The 16,293-nt window shown below is 36.9% G+C and overlaps 1 protein-coding gene across 1 annotated transcript in view; it reads right to left on the reverse strand.

The window, feature by feature from the left end:
* Positions 1-2,903: 2,903 nt before the first annotated feature.
* The window catches only part of LOC149455476 (A disintegrin and metalloproteinase with thrombospondin motifs 14-like), a 215,484-nt gene continuing 202,094 nt past the window's right edge, over positions 2,904-16,293 (reverse strand). The window contains exon 22 of the mRNA XM_089686196.1: positions 2,904-15,081. Coding sequence (XP_089542322.1) covers positions 14,525-15,081 — 557 coding nt within the window. The 3' untranslated portion in view covers positions 2,904-14,524. The remainder of the gene's footprint in view (positions 15,082-16,293) is intronic.

The following is a 16,293-nucleotide window of genomic DNA, read 5'->3' on the forward strand; positions in this document are numbered from 1 at the left end:
CATGCGGCCGTGATCTGTCCACGGGGCACAGCCGATGATAGGTCACTACACCGACCTGTTGTCAGTGTCATGTGATCGCTGTGACCAATCAAAGCAGATACAATGACCACTGTATATAATGGATGGCTTCCTTTCATGCCATCCATTGTATACAATTGTGTTGTAAGCTGTGATTGATGAAAGCAGTCACATGGTACAGACAGGGTCAATCACAGTCCATCTGCATCATGTGATGAGTTTTTGCCCAATCACAGCTCATCACAACAATAAACTGAATGAATCAGTTTCATTTAGTAACAATGGTTGTAAATATCAATTAAATACATTGGTATTAGCAATTACAATGTTTAAAAAAAAAATCCTGATCACTTACTCAGAATAGTTCAGTGTTACTATGGTAACATTGTATTGCTCTGGTCACAGTGTGTTGAAAAAAAATAGTAAAAAAAAAAGAAAAACAATGTAATAAACAAAAAAAAGTAATAGAAAAAATTGAAAAAAAAATTAGTTATTATAATTTCTATTTTTTTACATAATGACACCAGTCAGTGTCCCTGATCACTGCCACACAAGTTATATAATATTGCTGTACCAGACTGGTGACAATATTTAAAAAAAAATATATGATTTTTTTTTTAAACTTCTTAATTTTCAAAAAAAATTGTAACAAAAAATTACAACTTCACAAAACTCACCTTGCCTCTTACTAAATACCTTGGACTGTATTGTATGTAAGGGATAATTTTGGGGGTATTTGTACTGTCCTGGCATGTTCAGGCCTTAAGAAATGAAATAGGCTGCCAGAACATTGATTGATCAATTTTCAGATATATATACCATGGTTTGTGGACTCTATAACTTTCCTACAGACTAAATAATATACACTAATTTGGGGTATTTTCACCAAAGAAATGTAGCAGAATATATTTTGACCTAAATTTATGAAGTAAGGTTATTTATTGCAAAATTTTATAACAGAAACGAAGAAAAATGCATCATTTTTCAAAAGTTTTTTTTTTTTTAATATAGCAAAAAATGAAAAACTCGGTGGTGATTAAAAATCACCAAAAGAAAGCTCAATTTGTGCGAAAAAAATGATAATTTTTTTTATGGGTACAGTGTTGCATGACCGCGCAATTGTCATTCAAAGTGCGACAACACTGAAAGCTGAAAATTAGCCTGAGCAGGAAGGGGGTAAATGTACCCGGTATTGAAGTGGTTAAACTGGTTTTAAAGGCTGAAGGTTTTTTTACCTTCATGCATTCTTCATGCATGAAGGTGAAAAACATTTTGTGTGCTGCTCCCCCACAGCCCCCCTAATACTCACCCGAGTCCCCTCTCTCGGGGTCTCTCTCCTCATAGGCCTTGACACAGCAGCGGGAGCCATTGGCTCCCTTTGCTGTCAAAGACAGCCATTGGGCCAATGAGGAGAAAGTGGGGGCTGAGCCACGGCTCTATGTGTCTTATAGACGCATTGAGAGGGGCTCAGGATTGAGCTTGCACCAGTGCCCCCATAACAAGTGGCTTAAGAGGTTAAGGGTGAGGAACCAGGAGAGCCTGCTGGAGGCCCGAGAAGAAGAGAATCAGGGCTGTTCTGTGCAAACACATTACACAGAATAGGTAAGTATAAGATGTTTGTTATGAAAAAAAGAAAAGGGAAGCTTTAATATCACTATGGTGTGTCTATACAAATTCATTTGTGCTTGTAATTTTTGCCCTGTTTCACCAGCGAAAGATCCCTGGCTACATTTTTTGCATTGAATGAGGTACACAACACTACTAGCAGTGCAGCTGTGTGATCCTCTGATACTGAAGGTAATCTTTTCATTCAAATGTATCTATTATTAACATCCAGCATTTGTAGCCTGAACCATTTTAATGGAGACACTTAAATTACTGCTGTGCATTCTAGAACTGTGACATGTCCTTAACTCTCTGTTGAAAGTTTACCCCAAAAGAGATTTCATGGTATTGTGCTCTATGTACCGTATTTTATTTGACTGGACATAACCTTAGAACTATAATACTGCCATCTCATGGAGTCTTTTAGTGAGCACAGAACTCAACGGGATTTATTTTCATCTAGAATTGCAGGTTTATTTCACTTTGCTGTATATACAGGCGTACCTCGGTTTACAAATTGAATGCGTTCTGCGGGACTTTTCGTATTGCGAAAAATTTGTAAACTGAAATGCGGTAACAAACTCATTGACTATTTATATACTGACACTAATTGCAATGTAAAAAGCCACAGATGTGGGACATTAACCTCTAATTGGCATTTTAACCCGTGTGTGTCACCTTGTGTGTCTGTACCAAGGCCAAACATTCCAGGGTATGTAAACTTTTGATCATGGCCATTTGGGTGATTTCTGTTATTATGATTTAAAAAGGATCCAAACAACTATTTGATAATAAATGGCTTCATATGATCATCATCCTTCAATAAAAGAGCATTTTTTGGCATGATCAGTCATATTTTCAATATCAATGCCAAAATTTCACAATTGCTACTAGGGTATGCAAACTTTTGAGCACAACTGTAGCTGTAAAACTGCTGTGTGATGATACTATATCTACATAAGAGCTTGAATACTGATCTGACTTACTACCTACGATATTGGTTAGACATCCATTAGACAATGGCTATATTTGAATATATACAAAATGGTTTTTTTTTGTTTGTACAGTAAAAGGTTGTTTGTATATTGGTGGAGACTGCATCACTGCAGTTATTCCCACTATACATCCCTGTCCTGATTCACTTTGGTTTTTATATATAATTCATATGCTTCAGACAAAACTCACATTCAAATGGACATAGTACACATTTGTTATTTCTAAAATAGCTCATTTATATTAATAACAGAACGGAAACATGAACATGGAAAAGACATAAAAAGTATCACATAACTAATTTTATTAGGGATGACTGAGAGATGTGCCAGAGATGAGGTGTATTCACTTTCAATAACAATACATAACATAACTATAGCATCAACACTATTACAGTTAAACAGTCAATGGTTCAATTATTCATGATTTTTTTTCTGTTTTTCTTTAAAAAAAAGTTTTACATGGTTAAGGTTAAAAAATCAAAATCAATAAATATAACAAATTAAAAACTCTGAATTTTGTATGTACAAAACTATACAATGCATAACACTGGACATGGCTAATGCACAGGAATGTGAGAGGGGATGTGTAATGCAGAGCAAAGATTTTACTGTAGTTTAATTTGGCCTCTTTCTAGCAACATGATCTTCAATGGACAATTATAAAGGTAATAAATGCAACTACTGCAGAAAAACAATGATGCAGTAAATCACTCTGGTTTGAGGCTGAGTACGCATCAAATGATACGTGTTTTCTATGACAGTATGTAATCAATTGAAGCTGACTATGCATCAAATGATATGTGTATTCTATGAGAGTATGTAATCAATTAAACCTGACTATGCACCAAATGATACACGTTTTCTATGACAGTATGTAATCAATTGCATTTAGGACCTGAGAGCTTGTGTCTTACAATGACACAAAAACGTGGTAGAACGGGGTCATTGGTAAATAACATTTCCTGAGTCAAGTTTTTTTTTTCTTTTATTTCTTTTCCACTCAAACTTAAATTTTAGATTTAGGTGAAATAAGGCATTCAATGGCCAAACAGCATGTTAATGTGGTGTGATTATTTATGAAGAATTAAAAAGAAAATATTGTTGTGTTTTTTTTGTTGAAATTGCCAGCTAGGTATAGTCATACACTTTTTTTTATGACAGGTGGAATTTAAATTGGGCTTGTCAATAGCTTGGTTATATTTTGATTTGGTTAGATTGCAAATAATGATATTCATGTACTTTTTCAGCTCACTAATACGGAGAACTGGAAAGCTGTATGTAGATAAATTAAAATGGGGTTTATGGTGAGGGCTTGGTACCTACATATTTCCATTCCCATCACCTGAGCCCTCAATTGTCACAGGAACATTGTGGATATGACAGAACCCAGGGCTGTAAACCTGACACTTTTTTGGCATAATGTACAGTACAAGATGGAACGAGATAAAAACACCACATCATACAAACGTTATTACAGTTATTGCAAATGCACTTAAGCATTGTTAATGCATATTTTGATTATAAATGTAATTACATACTTCTAAATCAAATTGCAAATGTATTTTAAACATAAACTAAGCAGAACTGCATGATAGGAATGACTATGAAAAACATTACGGGATGCCTAATAAGATTTTTATAATGTATGTGATGTAAGTTACAACTATTAACAATTATGAGGCATAATGGGCATATCTCACTAGCATTTACAAAGAAATCTAAAAAATATTTCTGAAACGTTGAATTCAAACAAAATTTTAAATCTATTACCAACTTATGTACTGTACCTAACAAATTTTAAATTTCAGATTATACATATCTCAGTAAATTAGGTGAAAGAGAACTATCATGTATAATGACACAAAATTCCACTTAAAGCCCAAATGACCCTTTAGTTTAAAGCAGTTTGTACATTCTTGATACACCAAAACAAAAGTGCTACATTTATTTTTTAGAAAGTAGCCTCAGCCTATGTATAAAATTATTTCCCTTCCACCCTGCTGCAGAGAAGGACCCTTGGGGGTTTATTTACTAAAGCTGGAGAGTCCAAAATCAGACTCCCTTCTTCATAGAAACCAATCAGCTTCTAACCTCAGCTTGTTCAATGAAGCTTTGTCAATGAAACCTGGAAGCTGATTGGTTTCTATGCAGAAGGGAGTCTGATTTTGGACTCTCCAGCTTTAGTAAATAAACCCCTTGCTGTCTGTGTGAAAGCAGTGGTCTCTCTGTAGAGGTACAACATACTCCCTGCTGAGTAGAAATGAGGTTTAGGATTATCCATGGTCCATGGGTTTGAGGCGAATTCTGAGGGTTTGAAATTTGCGGTCATGTTGAATTTTTGTGTAGATTTGCTCATTGCATGACCTTTGAACTATGGCCAGCAGGCTTAGAAGGGACAATATGAGGCTTTTGTTTAAGTGAACTCCCTCACTATAAAAAGGCAAGCACAGAGCAGCCATGGGAGAAATTTACTATAACTGGAGAGTGCAAAATCTGGTGCAGCTCTGCACAGCAACCAATCAGCCTCCAGATGTTATTGCAAAAACCTTAATTGAACAAGCTGAAGTTAGAAGCTGAATGGCTACCATGCACAGCTGCACCAGATTCTGAGTGCTCCGGTGTTAGTAAATCTCCCCCATTGTGTCAGTAAATTGGAAGCTGTTGAAAACATAGGGAAAGCTGACAATCAACCCCTTTGTTGCTGTATTTTTTTCACATTATTTTACGTTCTGCCTTTTATTTTATTTTTTGGTTGATTTGAGGTAAGTTGATACCTTTAGCTAGCATCCTGCAAAGTTTCTTTTTTCTACAAAGCTTTCCTTTAAAAAAATTTTTTTGTTTCAGGAGGTGGTATTTTGGTATTTTCATTTATTTTGGGGGTACACTGGTTTTGATTTTATGTTGATAATGTTGTTATTTTAGGCTTGTTTTGCTGCAAGAGGTCTGAGCTTTCATTTTAGAGGTGGTATTTTGGGTTTTTCATTTCTTTTCTTGTATTTTTTTATTGTATGTTGATAGGGCCTTTTTCAAGCTTAGGGTGCTCAAAGTATTCATTTGTTACAGATTATCTGTTCTTAGAGCTATCTTTTATTTAAAGGAAGTTGTTTCATCATTTTAAAAGAAAAAAAAAGCTAAGTGCAAGAACAGTGTGTAAAAGTCCTTGCTCTATATAACACACATTCACAGCACCCCCCATCCACATAGATAAATTAAAAGTATGGCATACACCATTTAGGCCTACTATATCTAATTAAGACTGTCCTGCTACTTTCACTTTAAATAGATTATTTGGGCCAAGAATAGTATGGCCTCTGGGGTTGCAGTAATAGATTGTAGTAGAATTGGCTTCTGTATGTACAAGCATTGCTGTGTCATCAGGATGTCCGCCTTGTCCAATGTTAAGAAGACACTGCTCCAGGCCCATCTTTGTTCTAGCCCCCTATTCCATACAAAGAGGTGTTGGTCTGGTTCGTAGCCGCAAGATACTTCACATAGAAAAGTGGATGACTGCACTCAAATATATGAAGATTCCAAGTGAGTTTATTAATAATCGATCAATGCAAATACATGCCAGCGTCCAGCCTACAATGCTTTTTTGACAACAGTTAAAGCAGTAGTATACCCCATTTAAAAAAAAAACAAAAAATAGTTTCCCCCTGCAAGGTAATGACATAATGTGCTAGTATGCATCACATTCTACCACATTAAGAAGAACTATTAAGGGCTTACCTTAAAATGAAGCCCTCCAGCAGCGTGCTGTCACTACATCTCCACCCGATCTTCTTTCCGCGTTTGTCAGGCCGAGCCACGAAAACATCACTCCTGCGCATGAGCGTGGGAGTCCCGGGCCATGGCACAGTGCTCTGAAGAAATGGCATGGCTGTGTCATTCTTTCCGAGCGAATGCGTCAGCTGTCAAAAGGAGCAAATATCTCCTAAAAGGTGCATGTTTAGGAGATATTCATTTTGACCTACAGGTAAGCTTTAATATAAGCTTGCCTGTAGGTAAAAATAGAAATCCGGAGTTTACTATCACTTTAACCTATCAGATCTAAAAAATTGAAAAAATTTAACTCCAATATTTACCTCCCCCCTTTCCCTCATTTCCATTAGACTTCATTGGGATTCACTTCTAGGTTTGGCTTTGATTAATTTTTAACAAGATCTGCTGACAACTTGGCAAATTGAACAGACAGATTTACCCATCAATACCACTGAATCAAAGCTAGAACTTTCCAATCAGCAGGGAGCATGAGCTTTGCTGAATTTTTAACTGATTTAAACTAAAAGTTCAGTTTGAGAATTAGCTCTCAGTCACAGATTTATGCCATCAATCCACTGCATCATCACAAATTGCATGCACTGGTTATTCTGCCCAAAGAGGATTAGATCTGTGATTAATTTGGCACTTAAACTATTACCTGTTAACCCCTTGTTAATTTATATGCTAATTTCTTTACTAAACTGTGTAATGATAAAGCATACCTGCAAACACATACTAGTATTTTGGCTGTTTTTTTAATTCTGTATATACAGAGAAAATTTTGAAAAAATATAATAAAGTTTTGATATTGCATATTTGTAGGACTGCACAGCAAGTTTCTGAGTGCCGCAGCTGACATCTACATATTTCTCTGTGTTTTCTTTATACAGATAATCAGATCTATACATATTGTACATACCCACCAGCAATAATAACACTAAATAATAATAGTAGAAGTCAAATCTCAACCTGAAACCACATTGTAGCTGTGGAAAAGTTTATCTACATTCAAGTGAATTAGATTTTTGACCAGCTTTGGGTACAATGCCTACTGAAAAGTGCATATTTATATCTTCGAACATCTTTTTAGCAATTTAATATTTTATCCATACCTCAAGGAAACAAAGAGAAAAAGAAACAAGGCAAGGCACTTAAATAAAGAATACATCCTAGAAACACATGCATCAAATAGTTATCTGTATGTCTTTTACACAAAAAAAATCTAGTGTGAAATATGAATATCCTCAAGTTATATCATACATCGCAATGCACTATATATATATATATATATATATATATATATATATATATATACAGGGGCGGACTGACCATTTGGAGGGCCCTGGGTCAGTAGGGGCCATGAGATGCCCCTGGTACGTTTTTCATAGGCTTTTTTTAGTTTGGCCAAGGACGCAGGGGCCCCATGATCCCCTATTGCCCGGGGGCCCCATGAGTTGTCAGTCCACCCCTGTATATATATATATAAATATATATATATATATATATATATATATATATATCCAAGGTCCACCTAGGAAAACCAATAGACAGCACCATTGTACACCTACATAGTACCTAAAATAAGCAGATTTTCATGCCAGAGGTAGTAGTGAATAGACCCTGTGTGAAATACTGAGCTAATCTAGTAAATATTAATTGGGGCATGGTTATGTAGCAGTGACTATGACTGTCTCCAAATATTCACTCGTGGTAAATGAATGAATGTAATTTAAAACACATGCACATGGAAGATTCACTTGCAGTGCATGTTTAGTGAATGTCAAATTCACTGCTTTTCAAATATGCTCCCAAGTGTTTTATGCAACATCAAGTCATCTGAAAATACCTATCAGTAATAATCACCAAAATACAGTTATTGCACTGATAAAAAATAATATACCTTGTTTAATATATGAGAACTTTCTGTACACTGGCACTAAGGGCTTTATCTTAAAGCTGAACTCCAGGCAAACAGTTAAATACTCAAATGAGATACATAATTGGAGGTGCTTTACCTGCCAATGGATTTATGTTTTTGTCCACCAAGTCCTGAGATTTACACAGCTCTGCCACACAGCACAGACCTGTCTTGTAAGGCAAAATACCTGAATTTTTTTCTCTGTTGCAGTTATGTAAAACATACAGGTCTTGTCCCCCTCTCCAGCCTGTGTAGGAACAGTAGAAGGTGAAGCGGCAAACTGATGAGCTTCTCTGATCAGCATGTTCTTTGTTAACACATGAGCAACGAGCACCACTGATTGGCTTTATGTGCTGCTTTGCCCTCTCTCACTCTGAGCTCTGCTGTAAAGTGGGTTGTAAGAGACTCATGACAAGTCAATTTCAGGTATTTAAACTGCGTGCAAAAATCCATATAATTTAATGAATGCAGAGCTGTGTTAATTTTTATCTGTCTGCAGTTCAGCTTTAATTTTTAGGGTACACTAAATTCCATGAGTTGCACACTTGCACCATACAAAGCAGGCAAGTAAGCTTCTATGTCTATTTAATAGAATAGACAGCTTCTCCCTTTCTAGCTATGTGTTCCTCAAGCATTTAGCACTCTGACCCTCTGTACATAGTAGTACCTGCAGGCCTAAAGCCCAGTGCACTTGGCTGGAGACATAAGGATGCTAGTAATACACCCAGCACATAGACACTTAGCCCAACTTACTAATTTAATGCAATACAAGTAGATAGGATACAACTTGCATTATATTGCATTGGACTAGTAAAGGGACACTCCAATGAAATTGAGAATGAAAGAGAATTAGTTAGGACAGATATATATAGGAGCTGTCACTGTCCACCTATTTGTCATGGCAGCTCCCATATTTCTATCTTGACAGGTTCTTTCAAAGCCCTGAAATGCTAACAGGAGGCATGTCCTATCTGCTCAATGCTCAACTTATTCATAGATCTGGTGATTCAGGAACCCATTTTCACACATTATTTAAAACAAGAAAAGTCATTCAAACACATTCAGTGTCAGAACTAAGTAATTTCTTCTCATAGCCACAAATCAGATTTAAACCTGCAACAGAGGTTTGAATGTAATTAGTGCTACATCAAGCACAGAAAAGGAATTGCACAGCACAGGGTACAGGAGGGACACCAACCCACCCAGCCCACATGTCCAAAATCTGGCTTTACTGGATTGCAAGGACCTCAGATTACGGTAAACTGAGTGGACTGTGCCTTCAGCACAGCTTCAGTGTTTAATTGATATCACGTTTTGCCTTTAGTGCTCTTTAAACTAGGTATGTGTACACTGAGGGAATTGTGCTCATGGAGATGAATAAAACATGTATATAATGACAGTAAAGTCCAAAGAAGCTCTGCTAAACACAACTAAAAGCTGCAGGAGTTTGAGTGCTGAGTACACAAATCTTTAATAAAGGTAAATTCTACCTATTTCTTTTAATGATAGAACTCACATACATATATTCAATTAGCTTTAATGAACTGGAAACACAGAGGGTGTGATTTGTGAAATATGACTAAACATATTCATTTACCTGATATCCAATAACCATATACAAAAAGTCATTCTTCCTGCTATTTTGTCCTTTTTTTAAGAATGTAGTTCTTGCTTACTTTTTTTCTGAAAAAATCCTGCAGACAGATATATAACTGAAGCGCATTGGCTGTATACTTTCAAAATGACTGTGAACATAGGCGTTTTACACCATGCTGGAAGATCTTTTTGACAAACCTTGCCATTTTCTTCCTGTACTCACTGTCATGATTTACTATGCTCAGGTGAACCTACATGCATTTTACATTTTATTCAGAACTCCAACAATGCACGGGCGTTCCCTTTTTTCAACTTTCCCCTGATAAAACTGAATGCCCGAAATGACTAAATGCTTACTTCAGTTCAATGAATCACTGCCATGGTGTTAAGTATATCATAGGCCATTACTACATACTGAATAGGCCAAAAGATTGCAAGTGTAAGCCCAGGAATAAACTCTGTGCAGTCACTGCAGCAAACAAGGGCCTGAATGTCTTGTTATGTGGATAACTGCACTTACAGGCATTAAACATCATTTTTACAGGCAAGTATTGCTTTACATGAGTATTTGTAGAACGTATTACGTTTTGCGGCAAACTGAACACTGGGTAATGCAGACACATATTTTACATTAAATAGAAATGTATATTATATTTACTAACAGTTTATGTTTTACATTAAACATCTATTAGAATATCTCTGAATTAAATACAAACAATGGATGCAACCCTTGTACTGTTCAATATACAGTAAAGATTAGGTAAGCCAGACATAATTGAATATACAGTATGGTTTGTTCCAAAGACAGGTAAAGCACCAGAGTAACATTACAGAGTGTGATAACAGTGAAATAATCAAGGGAAAGCTATTATAAACTGCTTATTGTAATGGATGTTCAGCATCCACTTAATGATTTAAACTGAAAAAGCACATTGGTGAAACAAGTGCAAATATGGCATAAATATGGTGGAAACAGGCAATAATAAAAATGCAGCTATTTTGTTCCCAAGGCTACTGTAATACAAAAAAAAAACAATGGCCCATATATTTTTCACAGATTCATGCTCATAGCACACAAAATAAATATTTCTGGGAAGAAAAGTAATCAGCAATAATAACTCAGCAAATCAACCATTCCTTTAAAATCATACCAAGTCAAGAGTACCTGCATTATACTTAAGGAGACCATAGACACAGCAATCAACACCCAACTTGGCTTAAACTGGTTGGATTGTAAGTTTTTTTAGTGTACAGAAAGCATATATCAGCAAATGTATAAGGGGCACATCCACTTTAATAAATACACATTGTTTAAAGCGGTAGTAAACTCCACTATGCAAATTTTACCTACAGGTAAGCTTATAATGAAGTGTACCTGTAGGTAAAATGAATATCGCCTAAACGTGCAATGTTTAGGAGATATTCAGATGTTTTTTATCAGGTGACGCCACCGGCAATTACGTACTGCGCTCTGAAGGGGCAGCATACTGAGTGTGCCATCCCTTCAGAGCTCTGTACCTTAATCGTGGCTCCTGTGTACATGCATGGCAATGGCCTCATTGCAGCTTGGCCATTCAGATGGCCAGAGCCCATGAACTGGGAAGGTGGAAGACCTGTCGGGGGTGACGGGGGTACTAGAGGGCTTTGTTTTATGGTAAGTCTCTCATAATGTGCTAGTATGCGACATATACTAGCACATTATGCCATTATCTTGCAGGGGGGGTACCAGATTTTTATTCTTTTTAGGATTTACTATCACTTTAAGTTAGCTAGGTGTTAAATATGCTAATATATCTTTTCTGTACCAGTTAGAGAAGTTGTTTTTCTTAGTCTTTTACCTGCAAGGTTTCAAAATCCATTCCACTTTTGTATAGAAAATTAATAGGCTTATCTAACAAAATAATATAACTCAAGGAAACCAGAATTACATTTTGAGAATTGAGACCAGTTAAATAGATTTTAAGATTTTTAAATAGATTTAAAAAATTTTTTTTTTTACATTGGCTATTACTAGACTTTAAATAATGCAGTTGCCTTACATAATAAGCCTGATTCGGTAAGTAAAATGGAGCTTGTATGAAAGTGAAATTTTAACTGTATCATATTTTTTTTCTAGGGAACCTGGCCACATTCCAACCCAGAACAGATAAAACTGTAAAGATTTTTGATGGTCATATGCGATGTCAACAATTTCCTACCTTCCTGGTCCTTATTGCACCTTGTGTCTCAGATGACCTCTGTGTGTTTCAGGTGACTTCAGACACTCTTAAGACAACAGGAAATGTGAAAATAATCACTCTCTGTACAGTCTAATATACCAGCTCCAGAGCACACCTTAAACATGGAATGCCTAATATATGTTAGGGGTGTCCAATCTGCAGCTAATGGACCACATGTGGCCCAAGACGGCTACGAATGCAGCCCAACACAAAATCGTGAACTTACTTAAAAATGTTGATTTTTTTTTTTTTAAATGCGTTTACATCAAGCAAACACATGCAACCTGAGAAAAATGTTATAGTGTCTCCTTACTGGACCTGTATAAGTTTTATCTTCTCAAAGAAAAATATCCCTATTCATGTCATCAGTTTTTGGCAGCACCTATATTTGTGAGCAACTATTTTCAAAGATGAAGCACACGAACAGCAAAAACTTGAACCAAAATAAAAATATGATGAGCACCTTGACAATTCATTCAGAATTGCTACTACATCCATGGAACCAGATACTGATGCATTTGTTAATCAACAACAGTGTCAAATATAGCATTTGCTTTACTTTTGTAGTTTTATAGTTATAGAAGTTTTAATACTCAAATGGGTACATTATCTATATCAATGATCGTTAACTTGTGATCTGCCTGACTTTTTCTGTTCATCTATCCTTATTGTTAGTGTACTGTATGTGTGGCCCAAGACAATTCCCCTTCTTCCAATGTGGACCAGGGAAGTCAAAAGGTTGGATACCCCTGATATATATGGACTGGAGGAGGCCAGTATGCCTTTAAGTTGAATCGAATATTATTTATAGTGTGTTTTAATGTGCTCATTATTAAGTACCCTGTAAAATAGTATAAATGTGCTTCTGATTAAATTACAGAAAGAAATAGTTAAAGCAAACCTATATTTTGACCATGCAGAGCAAAGCAGCAGGTATACATAAAGTCCCCTTCTGCAGCTGCACAGCACCATTCCTTCATACTCCTAAACCTCTGTTTTGCTGCTGAGAATAAATAAAATTACTCATTCAACACATATCATTTTACTATTTTACTTGAGACAGTCCTGTTAAGTTGTCAAATGGGGTAAAGAGTCCTAGAATGTATAAGGTCTTACACAGTGGTTCCATTCTTTGCTTGCTTTAAACTATCCCTCCAACTCTCTGCTGTAATGCTGGCAAATAAACCTCATGCTTAAAGTGCACCCAAACTATGAACACTGCGGTATTTACATATTCTTATCTAGCAGTAAAACAGTTTTAAAACAAGCTATCATTGGCATTTGTAGCTGCAGACACTGTGGAGAAATGAATATTCAAATTCATAACAAAGGTACTCTCTCCTTATTTATCTGGCAGCAGAGACTTGGCAGCCTGCTAGCCCTCTAATGCAAACAAACAGCAGGTGCTGTAAGCTCAGACACTGACTGTATTCAGAGACTCTGTTGTGAACTTTGAAGATGAATTACTCCACAACCCCTGCAGTTACAGAGGTCACCCAGGGCTTGTTTTAAAGCTCCTTAGTTGTTTGCTGAGAATAATATGTAAACACTTTAATGTCCATAAAGGCAGAGGTGCACTTAACGATAAGAACAGTCACAGACAGATGCACGCTCAAATCCTGATAAAACAACATTATCTGCAGGTGTCTACATGTTGATTAGGATGATTTGATGTTCATTTATGAAAAGTAACACTTGGAGAAAAAAACATGAGATGTCTTATGCAATGAAAACACTGGATGTACTTGATTATCTCCCCAGACCTTTCATTAAAGTTAAATCTAATAGCAGCAAAAGATGGTAGCAGAAGGCCATCAGTGAGTGGGGTTAATGACCATTTGACACATTGACCATTGGAAAACAGAAAACATAAATTGCCAAAAAAACTTAAAGCATCATTTTCTTGCTACCACTTGATAAGAAAAAGGCTTGATCTTAGGCGCATTCAACACCAAAATATTTCACTGCAGTTCACTGCAACTGACCCAAAGGTACAGAAAACAAACAGGTATAAACACAGTCCCCCACATACACCAAAAGCTGTGGATCTTTTTCAAATTCAAGGAAGCACCATGTTTGGTGTTCTTCATTGTCAGAACAATTTTGGAAAAAATGACAACTGAAGAACTGAGGTGATTTTTTCAGAAATACTTTCCTTTTTTTTTATAATGAATCCAGTTGGTAGCACCCTTATGACGACATAAAGTGCATTCACACTGCACTGTGAGGTAACAATACTGGGCCGTATTAACCTAATGCCCAGAGGTTTTATCCTTAGCAATAGAACTTGAGTCATTTTTTCAATGACTGTAAAAGTGCTACAGGCAAAACAATGCAAAAAGCCTTTGCTATTTTGACTTAAAAATAGTTCATTCCCAATGACACTGCTCAGCTACTTGTCATGATGAAGTTCATGTAGCCACAGAGACATTTTGTCCATTGGAATCAGTGTGCACCTCATCAATACCTTCCCTTCTTTGTCTTACTATATCAGGAGATGCCAGTGAACTGACCCTGCCTTGTTTGTTCGCAGAAGTTTTGTTGAACAGTGTGCCAAGGCTATCCACAAGTCCACCTTCACTTTCCTGTACCCCTTGCTTTCCTATATCTGTTGCTGAGGTGTTATTTCCTAGCGCTTGCAAAGCAGAAAGACCTTTATTAGTACTGTTGGTTGCTCTAACCAGAGGGCCATGTTGGATATCCATTGGGCTTTTCTCTATCGACGTTTCATGTAGGACACTTGCAAATGTTGGGACCAAGGATACTGGCAGTATTGGGCTAGGGAGGACTGCTCCTTCGGGGGCTCGAAGTTCCAGCGCTGCATGCTCTGAACTTGGGGTCAGGCTGGTGGGGACAATCTTTTTACTGCATGATTCACAGCATAACTTGTTGTATCCAGGTATAGAACAGTACCGTGCCAAGACTTCCATCTGACAGAATATGGATTTGTCTCCTTGGCATACATCTTCTGCAGAGAAAACGGCAGTTTTATTATTTCTTTTTTCCACATTTAATCAATTGGAATATTTCAGAATATCTTGTCTACTCTGAAAGATTTCTGATAAACACCATTAACTTTGAGTTTGTCATATACAGTCAGGTCCATAAATATTGGGACATGGACACAATTTTAACAATTTTGGCTCTATGCACCACAACAATGGATTTGAAATGAAACGAACAAGATGTGCTTTAACTGCAGACTGTCAGCTTTAATTTGAGGGTATTTACATCCAAATCAGGTGAACGGTGTAGGAATTACAACAGTTTGCATATGTGCCTCCAACTTGTTAAGGGACCAAAAGTAATGGGACAGAATAATAATCATAAATCAAACTTTCACTTTTTAATACTTGGTTGCAAATCCTTTGCAGTCAATTACAGCCTGAAATCTGGAATGCATAGACATCACCAGACGCTGGGTTTCATCCCTGGTGATGCTCTGCCAGGCCTCTACTGCAACTGTCTTCAGTTCCTGCTTGTTCTTGGGGCATTTTCCCTTCAATTTTGTCTTCAGCAAGTGAAATGCATGCTCAATCAGATTCAGGTCAGGTGATTGACTTGGCCATTGCATAACATTCCACTTCTTTCCCGTAAAAAACTCTTTGGTTGCTTTTGCAGTCTGCTTTGGGTCATCTGCGCTGTCCATCACAGTCCATCTGCACTGTGAAGCGTCCAATGAGTTCTGAAGCATTTGGCTGAATATGAGCAGATAATATTCCCGAAACACTTCACAATTCATCCTGCTGCTTTTGTCAGCAGTCACATCATCAATAAATACAAGAGAAGCAGTTCCATTGGCAGCCATACATGCCCACGCTATGACACTACCACCACCATGCTTCACTGATGAGGTGGTATGCGACGGATCATGAGCAGTTCCTTTCCTTCTCCATACTCTTCTCTTCCCATCACTCTGGTACAAGTTGATCTCGGTCTCATCTGTCCATAGGATGTTGTTCCAGAACTGTGAAGGCTTTTTTAGATGTTGTTTGGCAAACTCTAATCTGGCCTTCCTGTTTTTGAGGCTCACCAATGGTTTACATCTTGTGGTGAACCCTCTGTATTCACTCTGGTGAAGTCTTCTCTTGATTGTTGACTTTGACACACATACTCCTACCTCCTGGAGAGTGTTCTTGATCTGGCCAACTGTTGTGAAGGGTGTTTTCTTCACCAGGGA

The sequence above is a fragment of the Staurois parvus genome, unplaced genomic scaffold (assembly GCF_062004578.1).
Source record: "Staurois parvus isolate SC_StPar_1 unplaced genomic scaffold, SC_StPar_1.0 ptg000393l, whole genome shotgun sequence".
Lineage (NCBI taxonomy): Eukaryota > Metazoa > Chordata > Amphibia > Anura > Ranidae > Staurois > Staurois parvus.